Source organism: Schistocerca serialis, chromosome 4 (assembly GCF_023864345.2).
Source record: "Schistocerca serialis cubense isolate TAMUIC-IGC-003099 chromosome 4, iqSchSeri2.2, whole genome shotgun sequence".
Taxonomy (NCBI): domain Eukaryota; kingdom Metazoa; phylum Arthropoda; class Insecta; order Orthoptera; family Acrididae; genus Schistocerca; species Schistocerca serialis.
This window is the reverse complement of record NC_064641.1, coordinates 116594985-116622906: the sequence shown is the minus strand read 5'-3', so window position 1 is coordinate 116622906 and position 27922 is coordinate 116594985. Positions and strand designations below refer to the sequence as shown.

The 27922-nt window shown below is 37.2% G+C and overlaps 1 protein-coding gene across 2 annotated transcripts in view; it reads left to right on the top strand.

Annotated features, from left to right (window-relative positions):
* The first annotated feature begins 317 nt into the window (after positions 1–317).
* The window catches only part of LOC126473152 (splicing factor 3B subunit 1), a 64570-nt gene continuing 36965 nt past the window's right edge, over positions 318–27922 (top strand). The window contains exons 1-5 of one of the 2 annotated variants that reach the window (XM_050100012.1): positions 318–414; positions 880–1058; positions 1191–1277; positions 5751–5877; positions 27550–27629. In XM_050100012.1, coding sequence (XP_049955969.1) covers positions 387–414; positions 880–1058; positions 1191–1277; positions 5751–5877; positions 27550–27629 — 501 coding nt within the window. In that variant the 5' untranslated portion in view covers positions 318–386. Of the gene's footprint in view, positions 415–879; positions 1059–1190; positions 1278–5750; positions 5878–23811; positions 23864–27549; positions 27630–27922 lie in introns of those variants that run through there. The other variant, XM_050100013.1, reaches the window with a different exon arrangement.

Genomic DNA, 27922 nt, shown 5'->3' with positions numbered 1-27922 from the left:
TGAGAGTGTAGTCGCTTGTCGCCAAAAATTCTTTCATAGACCGACAGATGGCGGGCCAGCGGTAGATGGAAACTTGTGTGGTGTCGGCATACTACATTTTCAGTGATCGCATGCACAGACTTTTCTGCATATATTGTGGCAGACAGTTTAGGACGTTATGCCGTGTACATTTTAGTTCATTGTAGATTCTGAAACACTGTGTTTCTTTCTTTTTGACGAACAGTAAATGAAATCAGATTTTATTCTACTTCAAAGAATTGTTGTGTACCGTCTCATGGATACGGTTTCGCAAATACGTGAAATAATCTAGACTTGTAATATCTTTGACTGTGGTATAGAGGTTTGTTTATTAATCGCTGACTGCGTATGATCAATGTTACGTGAAAATGGCTACCATACCAAGAACTCATGAAGGTAAAAAAATTAAAGTTTTATTATACCTGTGAAATTACTTTATTGAAATATTTGTTATACTTTTATTGAATTTTAAAATTTTGTACAACTCAACACTCTCCAAACTGTGAATTTCGAACAGATGACCTTTGTGTTTACTTTTGTGTAAATATTGCTATAGAATGATCTATTGTGCAACAGTTAATGAGATCCCCATAAATATATGTTGTAGCTTTTGTCACTTTGTCTCCCTGAGTTAATTTGCGGTGTTTGGTATTTTCATTTCACGGTACAAAATTACCGTAAATGTAAGTTTTGATTAGACTTTGATATGGTCTTCAGTATACAAACAAAACAGTGCACAATTTCTGTTTGACCTAGGAAGTTTCAAAAATTTTTACCATATCTACGACTTATAACCGTCGTTCTTGTTATTTCTTATAGCCTTGACGATATTATGTTTTTAACATCTTTTGTCGTTTGCAGATATTGAAGCTCAAATTCGCGACATACAAGCCAGAAAGAAGGACTTAAACGAGGAAGTCAATGAAAAGGATCGTGTTGGATTAGGAGAAAGCGGATACTATGATCGTGACATATACGATGGAGGCGGCAGTAAATTTGACGGATACGTCACATCAATTGCTGCAAATGATGAAGTTGAGGTATTTGAAATACAAACCTGGAATATTTATTTCTTACGTTCGGTGATAAATTTTGAGTTGACAACCGCATTGCTTTTAATAACGTTAACCTTTTGTGATGTAAATGTTTATTTTTTGTATCCATGTTTACAGGACGAGGACTATGACGTAGTATCCTTCAGCCAAAATAAAAGAGCAGGCTACACAGCCCCAGCTGCTCTTCTTAATGATGTTGCTCAGGTAAGTTTAGTCTGTGAATAGGACATATTTGAATGACCTTTATTGTGTACTTTGCTAACAGAAGTGATGGTACAGTATTAAAAAAGAAGAAAATAAATGTGTTCAGTTGTAAGCTTAGGAAGTGACAGTTTAGGAAGCCGCATAAACACCTCAACTGGAAAGATGATTTTCTTACAAACATGTCCTCCACTGTTCCCAAATTTGTTCCTTGCAAAGATTTCTGGCCATACTTGTGGCAAATCTCATAGAGCCGATTCTATAAATGCTGCTCACTGGAGATCAGTTTTGACCTTAGTTCACAAATTTGCTGTGTTGTGTAACACTAATTTGAACAAGTTGCAGAGTAGTTCTAAATGAATGGAAAATATGTTTGGCAACACTGGTGATTCATCTGTCCGTCAACATTATAATTGTACTTATAGGTTGGAGGTTTTGTGTTTTGAAGATGGTGGAAAATAAATGGAGAAACTTCTCATACTTCTGCAGAGCCAAGAAAAATCTAAATAGTCAAATATCCATAAAGTAAACAAATAGAAACAATGTACTTCTCGGCACTTAAGCTCTTGAGCACAATGCTGTGTGGACGAAAGTTTTGTTAGCTCCATGATTTTAAAGCTGCTGTTATTCAGTGGCAAAGAATCTGTCAACAGAAAGTGGCAGTGCTATACATTTTCATGTGCACTTAGGGAGAGTTGTCATCAACACAAAGGTTTGTTTGACCAGTGATGTATTTTTTGGAGGTGATATACTCTTCCGTTCCTCAGATGTCAATCCTGATATATATGCACCAATAGTTTAACTTGGACTGCAAACCATAATGCAGTTCAGCATTTTGCCAATTAATGTTGCCAGAGGAAAAATGTGGCTGGAGGGGAGAGGACCATGTGGGATCAAACTCTAGGCATTTGGCACATAACCATTGAGCCACTGGTACACAATTTTATTTCATTAACAACAGATAAACATGACTTTGCTAATAGAGTACATATTGTGATGGCTGTGCTGATTTATCCACATGTCTGTCAGTCAAAGTGCCTGCAGTTGTCATTGCTAATTAAGCACATGTAGGAGTTTAGTAGTTCGATTATTACCCTCACGTAACCAGTGACATGCCTGGAATTTAATATGAATTGTGTAGTTTCTGCTGTTCAATCCTAAGGAGATTTTTTTGTAAGTGATGTTGGTTGGAATATAATAGCCAGTCACCTCCCTCCCCGCCCCCCCCCCCCCCCTCCTGTCCCCCACTCCCCCCCCCCCCCCTTTCCAAAATCTTCTGAACAGTGATAGGCAGATCTGTTCACAACATGAAACTCGTTCTTCTTTTGTAATGACACTATTCTGAGCTAAGAATAGCGAAGCAGAGTGGAGCAAAGTAGGGGCAATGGTGTCAGTTCACTGGTGCCTTGAGATGCAACAGCTTTGCATTTCCATACTACCTTTTTGTACTCCCTATTAACATGCAGTATTGAATTTGCATTACACGATCTGTGTTGCTTAAAGAACACACTCCTGTGTAGAAAATGATACTGTTTTCATATTATGTTTGTGTCTCAACAAAAGCAACAGGACTTGCATTGTCTTTTACAACAATCAGTGTAAGTCATGTTTAATTGGCTTATTCAATACAAACAGGGTGCTCAAATGGTCTAAACCCTTCTTGTAAATACGATAACATGAAAGTAATATAAGCATAAACTGCTCTAAGTATTTACTGATCACTTTAACGTGCATGCAGTTTTCCGCACTTGGGCAAAGCGGTATTCCTTAACAGTGGGATGATATTTATTACAGATGTTAGAGATCAGAAATGTGTTCCGTATAACTGCTTTAAACTAGGCAGCAGAGCCTATGACATCATCACTGTTTTTCTCGGAAACCTGACTTGAGTCTCTGGCAGTGTCCCGAGCACGGGGTTCCGGGTTCGATTCCCGGCGGGGTCAGGGATTTTCACCTGCCTCGAGATGATTGGGTGTTTGTGTTGTCCTCATCATTTCATCATCATCCAGGAAAGTGGCGAAATTGGACTGAGCAAAGATTGGATAATTGTACGGGCGCTGATAACCACGCAGTTGAGCGCCCCACAAACCAAACATCATCATTATCATCTCTGGCAGTGTCCAGTTATAACTATAATCCTGTCACTTGAGTTTTGTCAGGTATATGATGAACTCCACCAGCAAAGAAAGCACAAGTATCAAAGTTCATAGCTACAAGCCTGCTGTTTGCCCATAAACACAAGTTGCCGTGACTTCTACATAAATAGTGCTCTTCTTGGTCACATAGATATAACAACAATGTTGCTGTGTACTTCTGCTTTCATTTGACTGAGCACATATGTTCTCTCATGGGGGGGGGGGGAGGTGGAATAAACAAGAATATAATCGTTTTGTTTTCATTGGAGGAGCTTTGTATGTTTTTCATCTGGAGGGTGGACAACAGCATTGAACTTTTTCCAGGCAGTAGACTTTCTCTAATGGAGCACATTTGCAATTGTATATACTACATCATTTAATTTTCGTCTTGCACTCTCCTCAGTATCACAAAAGACAGCTTCATTAGAGGTCGTCTGAACCCGACAACTGGTCATTTCACCCTACCAGTTATATGTAAGTTGGAAGTGATTCAAGTGCCACAGTACTCAGACTTGTGGAACTATAATGGGAAGGAAGAAAGCCATTATAGCACTGATGAAACAACAGTGTCTTGGTTTCTAAGATATGCAGCGCTCAACATTAGACTCATATTCACTCTTTTTCTGATGTCTTCAGACATTTCACTCAAAATATTAAATACAAACCAAGTCTACAAACAGCGAAGAAGACAAATTATGACAGAGGGTAAATTCTACTTAGTTCAGAATCACTTCCTTCCTCAACATCTGTGCTCCGTGGAAGAATCACTTGAAATACCCAAGAATATAATTATATTTGCAATACTACCTTCTATATTCGGAAATACGGAAGTGTCTGATCCAGGCTGTCTGCTTTGACCCATGATGTCACAAATATGGCGGAAACGACCATAAACTACAATTCCAATATGGCGCATATAAAGTCAGTACGTACACATTATGAGGACGAAAATACATCGAAAAACAAACACACACACTTTCCACAAAAAGCCTAATGACACTAACGGGACAAGTGCGGGAAATGGGGTGTTTTTGGGTGGGGACAAACTAAATATAAACAAATTTAGACACCCACCCCCATAAAAAACCACACAAGATGACGAGAAAACCGACATCACAAAACTCCCCAAATACCACTAAACACAATATCATCTGGAATCAGACACTTCCCTTGACCTATATAGCTCAACAGCAGCTCCCGATCCCATAAATTAGGATCAAACACTTCCCTTGGCCTATATAGCTCAAAAACATCTCCAGATACCAATATCAACATACACAGCCACACATTGGGGTCGAAGACTTCCCTTGACCAGCGCAGTGTTAATTTTATCCGTCATATCCATTCCTGAACCAAAACAACAACCGATTAATTTTACTAAAATTACCACACAATGTACAGCGAACAACACTAAATTAACCTTAACACAAAATCGTTAACTCACTGAAACGAATTCCACTACAAACACAGCCGACACTCGAACAATTCTGGATAATGAGCAAAAGCAAACTGAGCCCATTACACCACACAAACGAAAACCCTCAACATACCACCAGAGAGCACAACATGACGACATCTACAAACATACCACACTCACAAACCGAACTCCACGCAGTCATGACGTCACGTACGACAACACCCTTAAGTCACGGGTCAAAGCCGACGCGTGGGATCGGACCCTTCTGTCGACCCCTATATTCAGTCCTCTTTTTTTTCCAGGCTGCTTTAAAAGCTGCTTTTGTGTGGCGTATAGCTTTACTCCACATCTCAGGCTTTGTTTGTGTCAATGGTTCCTCTGAATTTCTGCTACTGTGAGTGGTAGTGGTATGGCGGGTGCCTAAGAATCTTGTGACTATGTTCGTTGGACATCTCATTAACAACTTTCTGTTGAACTGTGGCATATTTAGTTTCAAGAGTTCAAGCCTTGCCTTAGACATCAGCTTGCACATAACAGTGTTATGTTTTAAGCATTCAAACAGTTCACTTTTTCTCATTTCCATTGTTGGAGCTTTCTATTTAATACATACATGAGTGGTATGTAGCATTATCCAGTACAGTGACAGCTGATTAGAGTTTTCTAATAGTTGCCCCATGAACCACTTCAGAAAACTATCATTATTCATCTCCTCATGATAGTCACTTGTTTTCCTTGATTTGTAAATCAGAAGAAAAGCAAAGATCAGTGCAGCAAAGCAATCACTCACTGTATTTGGAAACATATTCAAGACAAAAGTATCAACAAGTATATCAATCTCATAAATCAGTCCATACTCTATACTCTGATGTAGGGATAAAGGATAGCATGTCATTCTAAATTATTTCTGTTGTATTTTTTTTACAGAGTGAAAAGGACTATGACCCATTTGCTGAGCGCCGCCGTCCAACGGTTGCAGAAAAGGAGGATGAGTATCGACAGCGGAGGCGTCACATGATAATTTCCCCTGAGCGGGCTGACCCCTTCGCAGAAGGTTTGTACTGTAGTATACTCTTCAGTTATTGCTACATTTAATTTCCATGCACAATCTGAATTATGTTTATGTTGGAATGTGGTGAGAGGCACTTAAGAAATCAAATGAGAAACATTCTGTAAAGTGGCTGACATGAAAGATTGTTGTTGCTTTGAAGTGTGTTTCATTTATACTTTATGGCATTGTAAGAGTTGGTAGCTTCAATTAAATATTAAATAAGTAGCTTGTGAAATAATTAATACTCTCGTAAGGTGTGTTATTGAACTGTAACGACGTCTTGAGTTTGCAATAGAAATCCGAAAATGCTGTCTGCATTTAGATGGTGCTGTAATATTGTAAAATTCCAAAATTAGTCGTCAACGTTAGAAGGTGGTGTTGAAAGAAGCATTAAAAAAATATGTAAATACCAATGCTCAAATGCATGATGGCTCATTTTTAGCATGTGGCTTAGTGCGAACGGGGTCATGTAAGTCCAACATTAAAATATATTGGAGTCATAAAAGGGTGAACCAAACATTCTGCAGAAAGATAAAATGTAAAAACTACGGAATATTAAAGGTTGAATGGGAAGGGATTTTATGCTGGTCTGCAATTAATGTAAGAGAGAGATAATAGAAAGAGTAATTTCAGTAAACCCATTCATGAAGTCTGCAAATGAAGTAAATGTATGCAATAGAGATGAAACCCATAGGTATGATGACATGGTCCAGTGAGGAAGCTGAAGATTTAAGTGCATAGAACGAAGTGTGAGGGTTTGCTGAAGGAATCTCATAAAGATTCTAGATGTCTCATCAAGTAAGATGAATCACTATTAAATGAAGTGTTCTTACTAAACTGGAATGACAATGTGAAGAAGTAGTGTTTCGAAATGCAGTATGTCACCTCATCAAACGATGCCTTTTACCCAAGTGGAAAATTTTATCACTGTGTATTTGAAGTAAATTTGAAATGTGCCTCTTATTCTGTCTATGAAATCATCTAATCAGTATGGAAATGACATGGCCAGAATTTGAGTCAGAAAGAGTACAGAATTAGAGATGGTTATTTATTTACATTTGTGAAAATTTGTTGTGAAGAGAACATATACTGCATCAGCATTAGTATTTAATGTGTTGTGAAAAGTTGAATAAAATTATATTGGAAGTACTGATTTAAAAAAGAGAGAGAGAGAGAGCGACAGCTTGAAGCTCTAGAGATATGTATAATAGAACAGTTGTAAACATTTCTTGGCAGCAGCATGTTGTTAAGAAAAGGCACAACTTAGGTCTCAGGAATGGGAAGTATGAGGATGAAAGGTTCTGCAGTATATGGCCAAAGAAATGAGCAGGACTAAAATATCTGTGTATAATCTAGATAAAGTAATTGGTACTGTTGTAAAATATAGTTTACTCTTGAGTACTTCTTTGGGGGGGGGGGGGGGGGTCAGGATTTGGCAAACAGTGGCAGCTGTTATAAAGAAAACTATTAGTTTGCAGCACAAAATCCTCTGAGACTGGAAAGTTCAAACAAGAGGCAGTTGCAGAGCTATGTTTTAAGTTTTGTAGAAAATAAGTATTCAAATAGTGGAAAAAGTTGATGAACATAGCCTTAATTTAAGGCTCTGAATGACCCAAAATGAGTTGGCAGATAAAGAAATGATCAGTGTTCTATGGGGGGGGGGGGGGCAGATAAAAGATAGTTAATAAGTTTGTTATGGGAGTTGATTCCAACATACCTTGGATGTTGATGAGAGAATTGGATATAACATTTTGCGTTAGAGTGTTGTTTACTGTTCGGCAGTCTTTTATAGAAAGTTGATAGACCATTATCTAAATTTACATTGGCAGTTTATAAGGGCTAAAAAAAATTATTAGTGCTGTTGAGTAAGAAATATAAAAATTCTTCAGTAGCTCATTGATTAAAAAAGAGGAAGAACTTTTGAAATTAGTCATTTCTGTTCCCTCTGAATTATGTCAAATCTGTTGTTTTCATTAAACTCACCATCTTTGAGGCTTCGTTCACTGACATGATCTCCCATGGTGAATTTTAGAGTATATGTAGTTGGTTCAAATCATAAGGATGACAGGAATTTCCATCACCCCTGCATGGCAGACAAGGGGAGATAAGCTGACACTGAGCAGTTACTGATTTTAAAGCTGTATGAAGTTGCAAAAGTTGCACAGAGTTAATTCTAATGTCTCCTTAGTCCCTTGTGAAATGAGGACAACAGTTGTTGCCAACAGTGATCTGATTGATACACATTGAACTTTCACAGGTATGATACACTTAGGTGAGAGTTTTGAGCCCCTGTTTTGTACACCAGCCTGTAGTTTTATGCTGTACTGTATTATCTTGTGATCTGCATTGAATCTAGAAGGCAGTACACAAAACCGGGTGAAATACAGTATGGCCATGGCAGTTGTGCAGTATTTGGAGCATTTTGTGTCCATGTCAGCTTTTAATGTGACCTCAATTAATTCGTAACAGTCATCTACTGACTGAGTAAAAGTTCAGGTAAATAATTTTTTTTTCATAATTTCATTAGCATTCATTGTTTTTTGTTTGTGCAAGATTAGTGGGTCTTCGACGTAAGTATTTTTCCCTCCTGGACATAGCCCTTAGCCATTGTTACACTTCAAGTTTTTCTTCTTTTGTACAGTTTGTCATTATCATCATCTGTTTTTAGTGTTAGGCTTTTTCCACCTGTTTTGAACTCGACATTACACCCACTGTGAGTAATACACAAAGACAGGCCAGTACTTACCTTAGCTCAGTGCAGCTGACAGTCACACAAAAAACTGACAAACATAAATGGGGAAAATCTAGCTTTCGAGATTTTGCCCCTTCGTCAGAGGAGGAGGAGGTGGAAAAAAGGGAAGAAGGAAAGGTGGATGTAGGTCACTCACAATTTAGATTATGAGGTAACAAGGAGAAGGTAAGCAAAGATGGAGTAAATGATGTGAAAGGGAAGTCAAAGATTTCACATCATAAGTACTGTGTCGGCTTCAAAGCAAAGAGGATAGTTTGAGAAGTGAAGAGGTATATGTGAGTTGAATAAGAAAAATAATACTACAGAGAGAAAGATAACAAAGTAAAAATTAAAAAAAAACATGAAAAGTGAAAAAATTAGAAATGAAAAATTAGTAAAGAAACAAAGAGGAGACAGGAGTAGAGGTTCGCATAAGTTGAGTCCAGGTTGATGGTGGGATGAAAGGATGTGTTGGAGTGCAGGTTCCCATCTCTGCAGTTCTGAGGATCTGATGTTGGGTGAGAGCAAACCAATGGTTTGTGTGGTGTAGCAGGCACAGGGGTCTGTTGAGTTAATGCAGGAGGGCATGCTCCACCACAGGGTATTGGGCATCCCCCAACGCACGGTTCATCTGTGCACGTTCGTGCTTTCAGTCAGTTTAGTGGATGTCATACCAATGTAAAAGACTGTGGAGAGAATACGTCAGCTGATAGATTACGTATGTTGTTTCACATGTTGGCTGTGCCCTAAGTAGTACATGTTTTATCCAGTGGTGGTGTTGGAGTATGTAGTTGTGGAGAGTGCATGAAGCATGATTTTCAGTGGTGTCGGTTACAGATGTAAAACCTTATGCACAGATGATCTGGGAATGTCATAATGCTGGACAAGTATATAGTGGAGATTAGGACGCTGACGAAAGGCTGCTGTGGATGGCATGAGGATGATATAGTGGAGGGATGATCTCATTTCAGGGCTCGATTTGAGAAAGTCCTAATCCAGGCAGAATAATCTGTTAAGGCATTTAAGGTCAGGATGGGTGGTTGTCAAAGGGGGTGCTCCTTTGCGGCTTAGAGGCAGAAAGGTTAGGATGAAGACTATGCAGTACTGTGTAACAACGAACTGCTTTCAATGAGCTGACATCACAACTGGTAGCATTTTGCGGGAAAATATTGTGGTTGGTGGTTTGAGAAGCACTACTTTCAAAGTAAATTTCCTTTTTACACGAAATGAATTGTGTTAAGTGTGAGAATGAGTGATGAATTTCTTAAATCACTGAGCATTTGACCCTCATTCAAAACTTAAACTTTGAGAACTAATCACTTAGAAAAATTTCGGGTCCACAAGACCAGCCATTAATGCCATTATTTAAAATTTTACCGGCTCATTTGTGTTTGATATATCTTAACGGTAAAGATAACACATGTCGGAAAAAACAAGTGTCAAGGTTAGTTTCTCATATTTATTTCAGTTCTTTCGTAGATTAAAACTGATGCAATAATGATGGTAAGAAGTGTAATTAAAAATTCTTTCAAGAAAAGTGTATGAAGTGAGTTCTTGAGCAGTTTCACACATAATTGGCTTTTTTATGGAAAAGTCGAAGTGCAAGTGTAATCAGCCAGGTAACGCATGAGGTATTCAGCACACAGCAGTGAAATTTATAATTTTTCTTTTCAGAAATATTAAGCTGCTGCAATTTAAGCTGCCCTCTTACGATCCGGCGTAACCACACCTTCAGAAAAAAACAATAAAAAATATTCGGCACCCAATATTACATGTGATAGCTTATCTTTTTTCTCGTACCTGTACTGTATGTATATTAATTTAAACCATTAATTTTTCCTATCATTGTGTTCCCATAACTAAACAGTGATGTTATTGACTGACTACATAACGTGTCCTATGCTCAGAATATTAGCTGTCGTTGGCTGGTGAGGTCACGTGACAAGCTCTGATTGCCCGACAAAAGCGCATCACACAGCATAATCTTTATTTCAGTGTTTTGGAAGCTACTATGCTGTGTTTGATGGAAATTGAATTTATGCTTTTGTGATATGAAAATATGCAGTTTACGTGTTGACATGCATCAAATATTTCTCCAAAACACGTTTGTTTTTTACTAGGTTTTGATTCCTAAAGTGCTTGGAAGTTCTATGCTGGTGCATAAAACCTTTACTATTCAAAGGATTGATAAGTTGTACAGCTCCGAGGGTATGTATTTTATCACTTAACACGGAAAAAATGTAATCCTACCTTGGATATCGTGCATTTTCATCTGGTAAAAAGTGTGTTTTTAATGGGGAGATCTGGGAAATTTTTTTCTTGTCTTCCTATACATCCTGGTGTAGTTGTTGAAGGATTTGTCATTAGGGCAGAAAAGTTTACCACAGATACCTAGGCTGCAGGGAATGGAGCATTTGATGTGGAAGCAATGGGAGCTCTGAGAGTGGAAGTACTTTTGTTTGTGGGTTTGTTATGGGAAAAAGTTTGGATGTGAGCCTCAGCTGCCAGAAAGGCAACATAGGTTCTGGAGAAGGACCAGGTAAAATTCAGGTTATTAGAGTTGAGACTTTGAAGGAAGTTACAGAGTTTATTTTCACCACGAGTCCAGACCCCTAAGATATTGTCAGTAAACCTACACCAAGCCAGGGCATTTAGCTGGTGGATCTTCAGGGGCACTTCTTTCATGTGGCACTCAGAAAGGTTGACACCTCCACTGCGTCCTTCCCTACCCTGTAACTGACCCCACTACAAAACATGCACTATGCATCCTGCAACTACATACTCCAGCCATGTTCATTAGCAAAACTTGTATAGTTCAAGGTAGGGCACACGCAAAATAGCATGTCATCTACACCTGACATTTGTTCACTGCACAGTCTTCTACGTTGGTATGACAACCACCAAACTTGCTGAGCTCGTGAATGGGCACAAATAAACTGTCCGCCTGGGGTTGCCCAAGATCCAGTGATGGGGGATACCTTCCAGCATAACTCTGGAACCTAGGCACCTGCTACACCACACAAGCTGTTTGGATCCTCCCACCCAACACCTCTGACTCAGAACTGCGCAGATAGGAACTTGCACTCCAGCACGTCCTTTCATCCCGCACCATCACATAGGACTTGAGCTACATGAACCTCTGTCTTCTCTTTGGTCCTTTACTCATCCTTTCAGTTTTCATCTTCTTTCATTTTTTATTTCATTATTTTCCTCTTTTTCATTGTTATTCATCTTTCTCATCTCGCATAGATCTGTTTACGTCTCACTCTCTCCTTTTTGCTTTGAAATTGACACAGTATTTACGATGCACAATCTTTGACACCCTTTACTCCATCCACTTTTAATTCTGTTCCTCCCTCTCTCCTCCCGATGATGGTTTTTTATTTTATTTATTTTCATCATTGTTTTGTGTGACTGTTCTCTGCACTGATGGTGAGTGTAGGTAATTACTGGCCAACTTCTCTGTCTCTTTGTATATTTTTATCATCTGTTTAAGAGTGTTCCCTTTTAATGAATTATAGATTACATCCACTGTTTCTTTGCATCTTGTTTTGGGCCTGCTGACTGTGGAAGCTATCTAGAGAGGTGATGCTGTGGTTAAGTCACAAGACTCTCATTCAGGAGGACAGTGCTTCAGATCTACTTCGTGCAATCCATCTTTCGGTTCTCCTTAGTTTCCATAAATCACTTAAGGCATTATTGTAATGCTGTCTTTATCAGCCTTCCCTATCCAAGTTTGTGCTCTGTCTTTAATGACCTCATTGTCATTCCTGCCTCACTTCTCTCTTTCTCCCACAGAACATAGCTGTGTCATGCAGAGCTTCATGGTGAAGTAACACACAAGTAAGAATGGCACTTACATATTGAAACACTTAACCGATTTATCTATGCTGATCATGCAGTCACTGAAATGCATTTGTTTCTGTTTTGTGAGGGGTGTAGCCATCGTAGCATGTAAAAGATATAATATGGTATTTTGTACCTCGTTGATTTCGTGACAATCTCCAAGAATGTAGACTTATTGCGTCTGCAGGTGTCTTTGGATGTAAGTTCACGAAGTGGTACCTACAGTGTTGAATATAACCTAGGTAGTGGTAGTTTAACAAAATGATTGTGATGATTCATGTGTTGAGTGAAGCGAGTGTTAATTCAGAATTTTAAACAAGTAACATCTTTGACTATAAGGAATTTTGATGTGGGACCCAGCAAACTTGTGCTAGTGTGACTGCAAAGCACGAACTAATCATTGTCTCACAGCATTACTTTTTTTCTTTAGTTCCATTCCCAAGAGAGTGAATTCTCATTCATCAAAAATATTAGCTTAGGATTCTGCTGATTCAGATTATACAGAATTAAGGCTTCCAGGAATAGTTGATAAGATATGGATGCACTTTTTTCTACGTGCATCGTCTTGTCGCTAAAAAAACTTGATAAAATAATCGGCTGGAGAGGAAAATAGCTCTTTTGTGGAAACATTATCTTTCAAATGATTCAGATTCATCTCCTGATATTTTCTATTGTTTCCCCAGGTACACAACATAATAAATTGAGATAAGGCCAACTAATTCACAACTACACCAAGTTTCACCATGTTCATGTGAAGCCTGTTATGACCAAGCCTAAAATGGAGTATCTTATATTGAATGCAATAGATGAAAGGTTAATCTTCACATGGATAAATGCTTTGTCACGTACCGTGGACAAATGACTTATGTGCGATTATTTCTGGTCCTACAAGTAATTGGAATAACTGTACATTCTCATAATGTATATAAAATTATGTATGAGAAGCATGAAAATTTGCTGGAAAAACACATAAAAGAAAATTTATTTTGGAGTTATGTAATTTTGTTATAATAGCAAAGCTATATTATAATTGAGTGCCTAAGGATTTGGAGTAACTTTTCTCGCTAATCACTGTTTGAAGCAGATTTTCCTTAAAGTCTTCACAGTTAAGTCTTGCACTTATTATCCACTCAAGGAACAACACATTTAAGACATTAAAAATTTTATAAGTTAGAGCAAGGACGCAAGAGTTAAAAAAAAGTTTTTGAATACAACCACAGGTCTTGCTTTGTATCTTTTTGTTGACCAATTTTGGCCATCAAATGTGAAAGGGCATCAGGATACACACTGTAAAAGATATAAATTGAGCTAATATGGAAAATTTACATTGACATGACGTGAAGTACAAAAGGCGTTCAAAAAGTTTTGCACAATCTTCTCTAATTTTTTAAATTCTATTCAGAAGAAGAATGAAATTTTTTGTCAACATACTTGAAACATTTAGCTATACATTGAGCCTACTCAATGTAGCCTCCATCTGCTGTGACACGTCTGGCCCAACATTCTTTGCATGATGTAAATGCACTTTGGTAAAATTCTGGGAATTGACTGTTACACCATTGCTTGACGCAGGAAATAAGGACTTTCTCACTATCAAATGTTTTACTGCACAGGTGGGCCTTCAGATGACCAAAGAGGTAAAAATCAGACGGAGCCAAATCCGGGCTGTAGGGAGGGTGAGGGACAATTTTCCAACCCATTTTCCTGATTTTTCTCCTGCGTCATATAGACTGTATGGGATTTGGCATTGTCATGGTGTAATCTGATGAGAGCTGACCCTGAAGCTGTGGTCTGTGAGTCGTGATGGCATGTCGCAGCTTGTCCAATGACAAATACTAATGGTCCCGGTTAATTATGGAGCCATGTTCCAGAAGGTCAATGAAAATGACACCACACTGATCCCAGGAGGAGGAGGCCATCACGTTTCGGCCTGCTGTTCGTGAAAGTCTTTGTTTCTTCTTCTGAGGGTCTGGATGACGCCACTCCATGGATTGGGTTTTGCTCTCAGGTTCAGACAAAAACAACCGTATTTCATCCTGGGTAATGATGCTATCAAAACACTGTTTCCACTCTTCAGTAAAGGTCTTCATGAGACCCTCGCACACATTCTTCATAATCATTTTCATTTCTCTTGTTATTAATCTAGGCACCCAACATGCACAGATTCTTCTGTACCCTAGTGACTATACCAGTGATACCACACTACCCAATGACAAAAGAGTCATTTCAGCAAGCTGTCGTGTCGTCACACATCTGTCATTTTGGATGATTTGATCAATGGTCTTCTTATTCACATCACTCGCTGCCGTCAATGATCTACCGCGTCGTGGATTGTCCAGAGAGAAATTACCTTCTTTAATCCTCTTCAACCACCGCTGAATACTGCTGCGATCCACTGTGTCCTCTCCATAAACAGGGAGCAACTTCCTGTGAATCGATGTAGCAGAGTCATCGCTGGTCTTGAAGAGGAACTCCATCACCTACCATTGTCACAACATGATGTCTACTTAAAGGTCCATTATGGCTCACTTCTAAATAAAAGAAAATAATTTTGTATACCATCTTATAACTAAATGTTCCAAGTATGTTCACAAAAAATTTCATTGTCCTCCTGCAAAAAATAAAAAAAATTAGAGAAGACTGTTCAAAACTTTTTGAATGTCGTTTGTACATAGTGTGGTTCCAGTATTGTGACTTCAGTTTAAAGTTAACTAATGGCTCTAAAGATTGAACTGGTTGTACTAAAGCACTTAAACTTACTTAAAGTACATTTACACAGAAGTAAATGATGACATTGATATTGCCAAGATGAAATTGACTCTACAACAGTACTTGTAACATCCATGGTATTTTGTATCCAAAGATAATTTACAACTACAGAGAATGAAATTTACATTTTATCACCTCTTTTTATGGACGTGTGTATGGACATCTCATATCTGTACTTATCTGCTTATCTTTCAAAAAATAGGAGTTCATCTGTAAAACTTAAAATAATTCAAAGTACATTATAAAAATACATATTTAACATATCTATACAAAAACGCTTTTTAAAAATATTTTTGTTAGGATAATGTGACCGATATTTTAGTTTGATTGCTTATCTACAGCACTTCATTACATAACTGGTAGAATCCATGTGAATCAAATTCGTTTTTCTTCATTTAATAAATTCTTTAGGTTTTTCTTCTTTTTTACAAAAAATCCAAATTCTTCCAGAACATTTAACAGTGGGCCTTTATCTGCAGAATGGATAATTTTCATACTATCTTGTACCTCACGAACTGTACATTTATAATACTAAGGGGGGGGGGGGGGAGCCATTAAGAAAAATTTATGGTAAAATGCATTACCCATTGCTAGACCATCTCCCATGCAATAAATTTTTCCATGAAAGGTAAATTACCTGACATCAAGGCTAACATGCAAAAGGTATAACAGCTCTACAATCTCACCTACTGCTATAGTTTTATGCTGTAATAAATTATGATTAATTATTTATAATGTTTCATCAATTGGTATGTTCATAAACATACTAATAACATACGAAGAGGTGAAAATCGCATGTTCTGGATTACTATTTATTCTTATTTACTGCATTGTTAGCAGACTGGATGCAATTTTTAATGGTGAAAGTTTTGTCAGATTTTTACATACTTTTAAGCTTTGTATCGCATATGTAATTTAGTTCACTATAGAGAGCATAACAGATTGTACTACAAGATGTTGCCCAAGACAGAAAGTGAAAGTAGCATTTCTGATTAGCAGTGCCCTTAGACACGCAGAAAAAAAAATTACACGAAGAGACTGTACAAAAGAATAAATACAGTAAGCCAGGAGAGTATAAGATGAATTGCCAAAATTGTCAGAGCTCATACATTGGCCAAACTGGAAGAGTGTCTAAAACACATTATAAAGAACATTACAGTTTAAATTCAAATCATACAACATACATACATTACGTGAGATTCAAGATAGTATAAAAATCATACACTCCGCAGATAAAGGCCCTCTGTTAAATGTTTTGAAAGAATTGAAAATGTTTGTAGAAAAGAAGAAAAACTGCAAAATTTACTAAACGAACAAAACAAATTTAATTTGCATGTGTTATACCAGTCATTTGACGAAGAGGTGTTGATAAGCAACCAAAATATAATACCTGCCATATTATCCTAACAGAAATATTTTAAAAAACAGTAGTTTTGGTTGCATTTTTGTATAGATGTATCAAATATGAATTTTTATAATGTATTTTAAAAGATATTTAAATTTTTTAACATACTCGTATTTTTTGAAAGATGAGCAGACATGTACAGATATGAGATGTCTATACACACGCCTTTAAAAAGAGATTATAAAATATAATTGTAACTTATCTTTATGTACACTCTACCATGGAAGTTACAACTACAGTTGTACAGTCAATTTCATCTTTGGCACTGTCAGCATTATAATTTATTACTGTACTTTAAATGTAAGTTTATATACTACAGTACAGTCAGCTTAATCTTTAGAGCTGTAAAGCCAGCTTTAACTGTAAGTCACCATAGAGTATGTAGTTCAGTAACATCAATGTAAATTTTCCATATTATCTCAATTTGTGTCTTTTACAGTGTATATCCTTATGATGATCTTTTTCATTTGAAGGGCAAAACCATTAATAAAAAATACAAAGCATGACTTATGGCTGTTTTCAAAAACTTACAGCTAAGTTCATGTTTGTATGAGCAGCTCATCAGTGTAGAATGGCATAATGACGTATGCAGATGATGTCAGTTCACTGTGTTCCAAACGTTAAGGGATGCTCAAGGAGAAAGTCTTGGGCGAATAGGACAATTTCATCATATCACAAACTTATACAAACACACGGCAACTTTGTCTCTCAGTATTGCATTAGATGTCTTACATTAAAGTATGTTGTCTGAATGAACCTTTGTGACAAATTAACTGTGTGCTGGATCAAAGTTTGAACGTCACCTTTTCTATTCATGAATGACTGGTTGTGTACACCTCAAGGACTGATTGAAATCGTCAGCAGCAGCAGCAGCAACAACAACACTTACTTTGTTTAAAAAGGTCCAGTGCACAGTTTCCTCACATTGGTTTGCTTGTAAAATATATTATGAAATGTTAATCATTAGTGTAGGATCCCTAACTTATGGAATTTATGGCTCATATTGAAGATATGTTGTGCAGGACAAGAACAGTGTGATCATACTGAAAGAGAGTAGTGTCATCAGAGATAGAAAACTTCTGATTTCTCAGATCAGGTTGAAATGCCAATTACTTCATAAACGAAGTTGTTTTGTTTACAAAATTTCAGGGACAAGTTTCTTTCATATCAATAATATTTGGATAGCTCATAATATCACTCACCAAAAGATTGTTCAGAGAATATTTATTGTAGAGTTTGTTGAAATAGAAATAGTTCTCCTACATTTAACAGGTGAATGAAAAGTGTGGTAATGAGCACAATTGGTAACATAAGTTAATTCCAGAGTGCAGATCTTAAGCAGTCGCACTGCATTTTCTTCTTTCGTGTTACATGTATCTTTACTGTATTGCAGACTTCTCTGGCTACTGAACTACTCACTAATAGTTTTGAAGAAACTGGGATGTGGTTTTATTCTTTTTACACCAAGTTCGGCATAATACTGTCACAGGGTCATAAAGACCTGACCTCGTTGTCCACTTGGTTCTTGCTTGTGCGCACTTTTCCCATTTTTGTCCCTTGAGTTCACTGTTCTTTGGTTGTTATTTGTCTTTAAATAGTGTTGTTACCTACAGATTTATGCATAGTGCAGCCCTTAAGAGCAATATTCACAATTTGTATAACGGGCCTTCTTGAGAGACACTTAAGAATTTCTACTGTTATATCCTGTAAACTTGTTCCTTACAACTCAGTCATTGTTGCAGTATTATATTCATTGTTGTCTATACTTTGCAATTACTGTTATTCCTGACAGTTATTTTAAAGGGGTATGTTAATTGCATGACATTCATAAATAATGCAAGTAGAAACGTGGCACATACTCATCAATTGTTTGTAACAAAATGCATGCTGTTTTCATCCCATACTCGGAACGCAAACTGAAGTCAGGCTGGAATCCAGAAATTGGAAGATTGTTTTCCTTGACATTAGTGTAGTAGTTGGAGATTTTGTGGGGAGACATTATGATGCTCTTCTTTCCAATTTTTAAACACTTACTTCCTTTATCTGTTTTCTACTCAGTTTTAGTTTTGTGTCTGACACTATGTGTATAATTCTATCTTTTTCAGGAGATGCACGATTCTGTTGCGTTTGTTTCTCTTTAATTACAGCGGCACCCCATTGGTTCATATACAAATAATTCTTTAATATTTGATTTTCTATTATAGCCAACTAATAAAAAAGTCTCACCTCGTAGTTTCATCTCATATTTGTATGGATTTTGTTCAACTTTAGCAAACTTCCTTTCTCTGCTGCACCTGAATCTTTACTAGGAGACACCTAAGATTTAGAAACCAGAAGATTTTTTTCTGTTACTATTTTGTATCATAACTTACTTTTGAAGAAAATTCACACCACATTTGCTTTCTGAAGACAAGTGTAATATCTTACAGCACACCTCATTTGATTTCTGTGCCAAGATTGTAATGAATTAACCTTTTTTTTTTTTTCTTTTTTTTTCTCATCGTAGCACTCTGAACTGTATGATCAGTTGTATGAGCGTATTTGTCACAACAGGAAAAAAAGAATGCTCACCACATTCCAGTGTCAAAACTTGCACAAACACGATTTATTACGAGTGAATGGATGTATGTATGTGTGATTTAGGCATTTTGAGCTAGGCAGGCAGTAGTAGTCTTATTGGGTTTACATACATGTAGCATGTATGTGCGTATGTAGTGTGGTTGGTTTCCATTTAGCTTTCTTTATTAAATTGTAATTTAAAAGTTTAAAAGATAAGTAGGCTTTTGTTCTGTCATGGCTGGGGAGGGTTCATTTAGTATGTGGGGTGGGTTGGTTTGCAAGTTAGCCTTTACTAATGATCTTCAATTTTCTTTCCCTTTGAGGAAATCCTTCAGCGCAGTCAAGGAACATCATCGCCAAACTGGAAATTTCGAGGACTGGTCTATATTGTAACAAAACATTCACAAATCTTACATTTCATTATTTCTGACAACACTTTCAAAGATCTAATTAGTGCTTCTGCATGTAAGTGAAATATTTGTTTCCTTAAAAGGCTTTTTCATATTAGATGTATACGGTACAGAAGATACAGGGATGGCATATTAATTGTGAATGTATGTATCGATTGTATCACATTCAGTAAAGGAATCTGCTGGCAGTGTTTGGCATTGTCCAAATGCTTATCTAAGCATTCATCTTGTTTATTTACCTGTCTGTTACTCATCTATTCACCTGTATAGTAAGTGACTACTTTCATTGCTTTCATTATTTGAGTTCCACCCAGCATTTTACAGTATCGTATTAATGTTGTACTACAATTTTTGTCTTGTAGGTGTATATCATCTCCTTCACCTTAAAAAGCTGAAAATTGTGTAGTTGGATAAGTGTGGCTGCTGATTACAGCAAATCTTTTTGTCCCCTTACAACATTTACTTCAGCTTCAATTTTATTCTCACAATATCGTTTATTCTGATGTATACAATTCTGATATTTTTGGTGATTCTGAGCATTTTTTCCATTTCACAGATACGTTATTCTGTGTTCTTCAGTTTGGTCATAAAAAGTTGTAGCTGACCTGTCATACAATAGAACAGATTTAGTACATGCAGCACAAAGATACAGTTTTAGTATTGCTTGTTAAGCTAAATGATTGAGTAAAATATGTAGAGTGAGAGCAGATATCGATTTGCTGTCCATTCAACCTGATGTAGAGTACCTGAATCAGTGCAGACTACTCATGGCTGGATGCTTCTTTAAATAAACCGCAGCAGCTTCTTTACTTCATCTTTCTCTACATTCGTTAGTGCTCAATCTCTTGTGGCCTTGTTGTCAGTGAGACATGAGACTAACTTAACGGCATGTTTTTATTTTGCATTTTACGATCATATTTTCGTGATTTTCAGTCTTGTTATTCAGGTCTTTTATACTTAATTGAAGCAAGGTGTCAATTCCTATTCTAGGAAGAGATATTCTGAATCATGAGCTGAGCTGTTTTCTGTTAATTCTATTTCAAGAACAGGTATCACATAACACTTTGTAAAGTACACTCCAAGACAAAAGAAAAAGACACGCCATGAAAGAATTATCCGAATAGGATTGAAATCGGTGTACGTAATGTTCATGTACAGACAGACAAATTATTACAAGTTCAGAATACTTCTATGATTTATTCAAGGGAAAGAGCTTCACAAATTGAGCAAGTGAATAATGTGTTTCTCTACATCTGGGCCTTGTGCAAGCAGTTGATTGGCTTGACACTGTTTGATGGACTTGCGGATATGCTCCTTAGGTATGTCATGCCAAATTGTGCCTAGTTGGCATGTTAGATCGTCACAGTCGTGAGATGGTTGGAAGGTTCTGCCCATAATGCTTCAGACATTCTTAATTGAGGAGAGATGTGGTGACCTCGCTGGCCAAGGTGGGGTTTGACAAGCCTTGAAGACAAGCAGTAGAAACTCTTGTCATGTGCAGGTGAGGCATCGTTTTGCTGAAATATAAGGGCAGGATGGCTTTCTATGAAGGACAACAAAATGGGGTGTAGAATATCATCAGCATAACACTGTGCTGTAAGGGTGCTGTGGATGGCAACCAAAGGCCCCTGCTATGAAAAGAATTGGCACCCCAGACCATCATTCTGTGTTGCCTGGTCATATGGCATGTGACGTGTCAGTTTGGTATCACACCACTGTCTGGGGCATCTCCAAGCACGTCTCTGGCCTGTAATCTCATTGACTGGAATAGATTTGTCTTCAGTGATGAGTCCTGCTTCAGGTTGATCCCCAGTGACCAGTGAAGGTGTGTTTGGAAATGCCCCAGACAGCAGTGGGATACCACCCTGCCTGTTGCCCACCATATGGCTTGACAACTAGGATTTATGGGCTGGGTGCCGTGTCTCTTCATAGCAGGACCCCTTTCGTTGTCCTCTGCAGCACCCTTACAGCACAGTGTCATTTTAATCATATTCTACACCCTGTTTTGATACCCTTCATGGCTGGCCATCCCGGGCTCATATTTCAGCAAGATAATGCCTCCCACATATGGCGAGAATTTCTACTGCTTGTCTTCGAGCTTGCCAAACCCTGCCTTGACAAGCAAGGTCACCAGATCTCTCCACTATTCAGAATGTTTGGAGGATTGTGGGCAGGGCCCTCCAACCAGCTCCAGATTTTGACAATCTAAGTTGCCAATTGGACAGAATTTGGCTGGATATCTCTCAAGAGGACATGCAACAACTCTGTTAATCAAGAACTGCTTGCATAAGGGCCAGATGTGGATCAACACGTTATTGACCTGCTCAGTTTGTGAAGCTGTTTCTCTTGAATAAATCATACAATTTTTCTGAAATTGTATTTGTTTGTCTGTAGATGTACATCACATTTACCAATTTGTCCCATTCTGATAATACCTTTGTGGTGTATTGTTTTTTTCTGCCTTGGAATGTATTATCAGTAATGAAGAACAGTAGGGAAGCTATGCATGGGAAAGTAGATGTGCTATGTACAGCTATTTATGTAAATGTGGTCTGCAACAATAAAAAACATACAATTTGAGGTTGATGAAAGGGCACTCAACTTACTCTACTAATTATGTGGTACAACTTGACCATCAGGAAGGTTGCATTGATGGTCACATCCTTGTGGATTACAAACTTGTTTGTTAATGGAAAAAAGTGTGTGTGTGAGGGGGGGGGTTAAATTGTAGAGGCAGGCCAAGGCTCAAATACATTAAGTAGATTCGTATGTAGTTTGTTTCCTCCATAGCATGGCAGTAGCATTACCACCGACCACGCAGGGGGGCCTAATTTCGATTCCTGGCAGGGGACTGGGTGTTGTGTGATTTTCATCATCACTGGCACTCGAGTCACCGAAGTGGCATCAACTAAGAAGACTTAAAATACGGCGACTGAATCCTGAAGGGGATATCTCGGCCAGTAAATGCCATATGATCATTTCATTTCACTATCCAGAGATGAGGAGGCTTTCACAGAATAAACTAGTAAAGGAGGTTGCATCTAACTGGTCTTTGAACATACTAGAACTACTAAACATAAGAAAAAAAGGGTAGATAAAGCCATGAGAGTGACAGTATAATGCTACAGTATAGCTTCTTGATTTTCGTTGGAGACAAATATATGATTGTTTGATGCAGTGTCTTGCTCTCTTAGCAGGAGACTGCAATATAAAATGGGTATTTCTTATATCAGTTGGTATTTGGATAAAATCTGCTAATTACACCCTACATTTCAGAATTAATATGCCTTCCAGTTATAAACGATAACACTGTTTTTATTGTGCATAAATACAAGGGATATTTTCCTGATAGTGATACACAGTTTCCACTTTTAACAATCTTCCTCTGTTGGAATGTTCTCCTTTGCCTAAAATCTGACTTTTTTTTATAGCGTCTAAATTAGAATTTTATGCTTTACAGAATGTTTAGGGTAACAAAGCATGAATATGTTACAGTAGTGTCATGAGGTTGAGGTCTGGTGAGATTCTCTGATTTTGAGAGTTGTGGTTAGTGTGTCATGTATTGAAAGGACTAGCACAGTCATTGGCTTAAGTGGAGGTACATACCATTATCACATTTGTAAGGAACAAATATTAAAGGAGAGCAGTCCATGTTCTGTCACTTCCAAGGGACATTTTTGTACCGACTGGTTTTTTGTTTTATGCATTAACATTTAAATATTTTCACATTGCAAGTATATTGTGGAAACAGTAGCAAGGCACAGCCATCCTAATGTGGGATGAGGGACAGATTCAAGTTTTAATGTTACATGTTGCAGCAAGTTTTGTTTCTGTAAACGGTTAGTTGTATTCCCAACAGTTCTTTTCCTGTATGTATCAGAATGATGGTTACAGAGAACTGATTTGGGAAATGGTCAGAAACAAATAGTAGATACATGTAACTCTCACTGATTGAGTTACAAAAGGAGAACATTCCAGACACCCGGTTGACATGATAAATTTGTAATATGAAAAAGCCTCAGAAGATAGGGAAAGTAAGTCATTCACAAATTGTAAGAAGTATTTTTACTGGACACAAAGGAAGAACCAACACGGATCAACTGCGGAGAAGCTGCAGGAGAAGTTTTCTTGGGTGTGTGATTGTTGTGTGAGAGTTATCAGAAATCTATTAATCACCCCAGCTTTTTTCTAGGTGGCTATTAAAATTCATCCATGGATCAAGATGTTTGCAAACAACCGTTTGCTGAAGTGTAGCAGCAGGATGGGCATGTACGTATCTTGGCAAGTTCAACATATGCCCAAGCTCAAGCAGTCTGAAATTGTTCAGTTTTCATTGTCTAGATTTTTTTCTGTAATGGAACATATCATTTTTTTTAAATGTAGGAAACAAGTCTTTTATGTATGTTTGCTGAGAAGGAATTAATCTCATTTTTACCATTCATTTGTTAGCTAAGTTTCCGAATTCATATGCCATGTAAAACTTTGCACCGCAATATTCAGTATGTTTTTAGTTTAGATTTTTTGTAACTACAGTGTAAAGATTTTGATTGCTGAACAGCTCCCTAATAACAACTGCAGAGGCTTATTTCTGCTTGTATGTTCCTTGTTATGTTCTCATGTAATAATGAAGAGCATATCTGTTGCATTTTAGCTTCTGAAAGATCTTGCACTACTACCTCCTACATATTTAGGTACTTGGTAAAAAGTCAGTAATTTTACTTCAGTGTAGGTGTGATTCTCCCCCAGTCAAGATGTACACGCAAAGTTAAAAAATACATAAGCTCTTATTAATTGACATATCCATATCACATGATAAACGCAAATTTGTAGAGAATTAGTGAGTTACAGACAAATAATGGAATTGGAAACAGGTTGTACTTTTCATTAATGAGCTTATGGAATATTTTATGAATTTATTCTTCTGGGACAAAGGAAATAGGTGTATTGGTTAAGGAAGGGAAGGAGGATAGTAGTAAGATGCACAAGAATGTGTATTAACATATTGCTCTCTGATGGGAGGAAGAAGGAAAGGAAAGGAAAGGAATAAAAGGAAGGGAGGGCAAGAAAACATTAATTAAAAGATAATATGGAGATAAGAATAGGGTGAACAGAGCTGTAGGACAATAAGTGAATATAAATTGTACTGTGGAGGGATAAGTTTCCATTGTATTTTGAAAAAGTTGTTATTTTAAAGACTGTAATATTCAAATATTATAATAGTTCTTGCAGAGCAGTTGTAAACATATGACACATGTTAAAATTGTCGTCATGACCTGGTTAGAGGCAAATTTTATTGAATTAATATCTGTGGCATAGCCGTTTTCTATTGGATTATTGTCGGCGTGGTACGTAACATGTATTATTAATGATTTCCAATGGTATTTGTTCTACTGTTCTCTCCTGAATCAGTTGTTGTGCAAAATGAAAGTCTAGTAGAATGGAAAATTCCATGACAATATATTTTCATATTGTAATACTACATGTGAGTAGCAACTCTGATTTTTTTGCCCCTCTTCTTTTTTGTACTATTCTTGTAACAGGCACTTGCAGCAATTATAATTGAAGCACCCTACTCTGGTATTAGAGTATGATACAGATATTTATCAGAGTGGACAGTTTTGTTTCAGTAGCATGTTGGATCTGCTCTTTGGTATGCAGGCTGTTGTGACTGAATTTTCACTGTGTCATTCAGAAGTGCAGCACTTTTTTTGAAACTGTTTATTGTTTCTTCTTCTTAAAGCTTTTTAACGGTTGTTGTGCTGACGAATTTTTTTGCATCAGTCACATTGTTGTATCATAATGTCTTAATCAGAATTTTTCTACAAATTTTATTTTAAGCAGAAGTTTCAAAATATGTGCTCTGTCTGAGTGTCCATATGGATGCTCAATAAGATTCACAAAGGAAAAACCTGTAATGTAACATCGTAAAAGTTCAAATACACTTTTTACTGCATTTTGCTTTTTTGTGGTTTCTGAATCTGCAAGTGACATTATAATGGAATGGAGCTAAAGAAATTTGGCTCGCAGTTAGCTTCCGGTTATGTTAAGGAATGTTTTGAACATGAAATGAAACTATTTCAGGATTTCTCTTCAAAATGACATATGTATAATATCTGTGCAGTGTTTGGTTCTTCTTCTCTGCCTCGTGATGGCTGGGTGTTGTGTGCTGTCCTTAGGTTAGTTAGGTTTAAGTAGTTCTAAGTTCTAGGGGACTTATGACCACAGCAGTTGAGTCCCATAGTGCTCAGAGCCATTTTTTTGTTTGGTTCTTGTGCAATAAATAATTGAAAGTGTTTCCGGATTTTATGTACACCCTGTATATAAATTCCATTTGCAGGTTTTCTTATGTCGTATGCATTGCTTTCTTCTGCTTCAGCACATATATAGTCATATTGTCAGGGTAACCTTTAATTTCAATTGCGAATTGTCAGAAGTGAGCCACTCATAAGTGGCAGCAAACAATAGGTACCAGAAATGGTAAAAATGAGGTTTATTTTCTGCTACAAACTGTTCCATTCTGGAAAGGAATTGTACCTCATAAAATTTTCAGTTACTCCTGCAAATTTAATTTGAATAGCTGTTTAAGCTGAAAGTCTTGTTAGAAAATATTAAGCATTTGTGGCTGTAATAATGACCAGCTTAAACATTGTGAAGAAAATATGGTATATGTAAATTGATAATTTAGCTGTGTTTAAAGTAATTTTGAACAATTTGAAAATCGAACTGGATATTTCGGACTGGGGTGGAGGAGGAGGAGGGGGGGGGGGGGGGGGAGGGTTTACAGAAGAGCAGTGAGTGTATATGTTCTTTTTGTTTCTTTGGATTACAAGATTATACAATGGACTAATACAAACACAGGTTATGGAGAATGTTCTTCTGGGGAAGGGGGGGTAGGAAGTTTGAAATGAGATAAGAAAGAATAGTAGATGCAGTTACGGCAGAGTTTCGTTGGAAAGAGAGTTCAGTCCATGCCATCCACTAATGTTCTTCTGGGGAAGGGGGGGGGTAGGAAGTTTGAAATGAGATAAGAAAGAATAGTAGATGCAGTTACGGCAGAGTTTCGTTGGAAAGAGAGTTCAGTCCATGCCATCCACTAATTTTAAGAATGCAGGTTGCAGAATATGTAGGTATTGTCCCATATGCTTAATTGTAATAGCTTAAATAAGCTCTGCCCTTATATGCATTTTTAAGTAACAGAAGATGGCAGTTTTGTTTGATTATCCGTATCTCACATTAACATTGCATTGAAATCAAGATGGAATGCAACTGTGGCTTTTTCATAATTCTGTTGTGGAGCTTTTTATATATTTAGCAAACCACTTATAATTTTCATTGCATGCACTTCTCTCATGTCTAACATGTTGATATTATTCATGAATGACATTGTTGCTGGTTAATTGCATATTAAAATTCGTTTCAGATCCAACGACCATTTGACATGTTGAAATCCTCATTTGTTTTGTAGGTCTGGGATAGAACGCTCAGTCTTCCATTATCATACGTATTTCAGTAACACTCTGAACACAGTTGCTTTCATATTTGGATTTATTGTATCAGCATCTTGCATCTTTTGAAAATGAACATTTCACAATACAAATTTAGTTGTAACACTGCTGAAATAATATCAGGCATTGACTTGGCTTGGGCAAATGTTCCAGTGGTGGCTTTCACAAATGATTTTGTTTGTGAGTTAGTTCTAACATTCTTGTTGTGTGTCTATTCCCGTCATGGTGACATGTTCAGAGTCTTGTAGATATTCTGTTTATATCCATCTATATTTGTTGTGCTAGCTGCCACTGTTTTTCAAAACATATTCAGCAGTTAAAAGTCATTAAGTAGTTTCATTATAATACATTCAAAGTAATAGCAAATTATAAAAAAATAGATTTAATCTAGTTTAGGTCTAAGGTGGTGTAAGCTGTGCCTGTGCTAATACTGTTCTGTTGTGGTTCCAGGTGGGAAGACACCTGATCTTGGCTCTCGAACATATACGGAGATCATGAAAGAACAGTTACTGCGTGGTGAGGAGACTGAGGTTTGTAAAATCTTACTCATTTCTAATGGCTTGTGGTCTGATAGTCACCCGTTGTCATGTCTCGATAGTTCCATGAAATAATTTCAGAATTGAAATAAGTTTGGCAATGTTAAACCACATTGATGCAGCTTTGATTAAATTTCCTCAGTAAGTCATGCTGGCAACTGTGATTATTATGTGTATCAGGTATTGTTAAATGGTTTTGCTTGAAAGTAAATCCTAGCCAGAAGCTTCACTTTCAGGAAGAATATCCAAAACGTATGCGATACTAACCAAAATACAGATAATCAAAA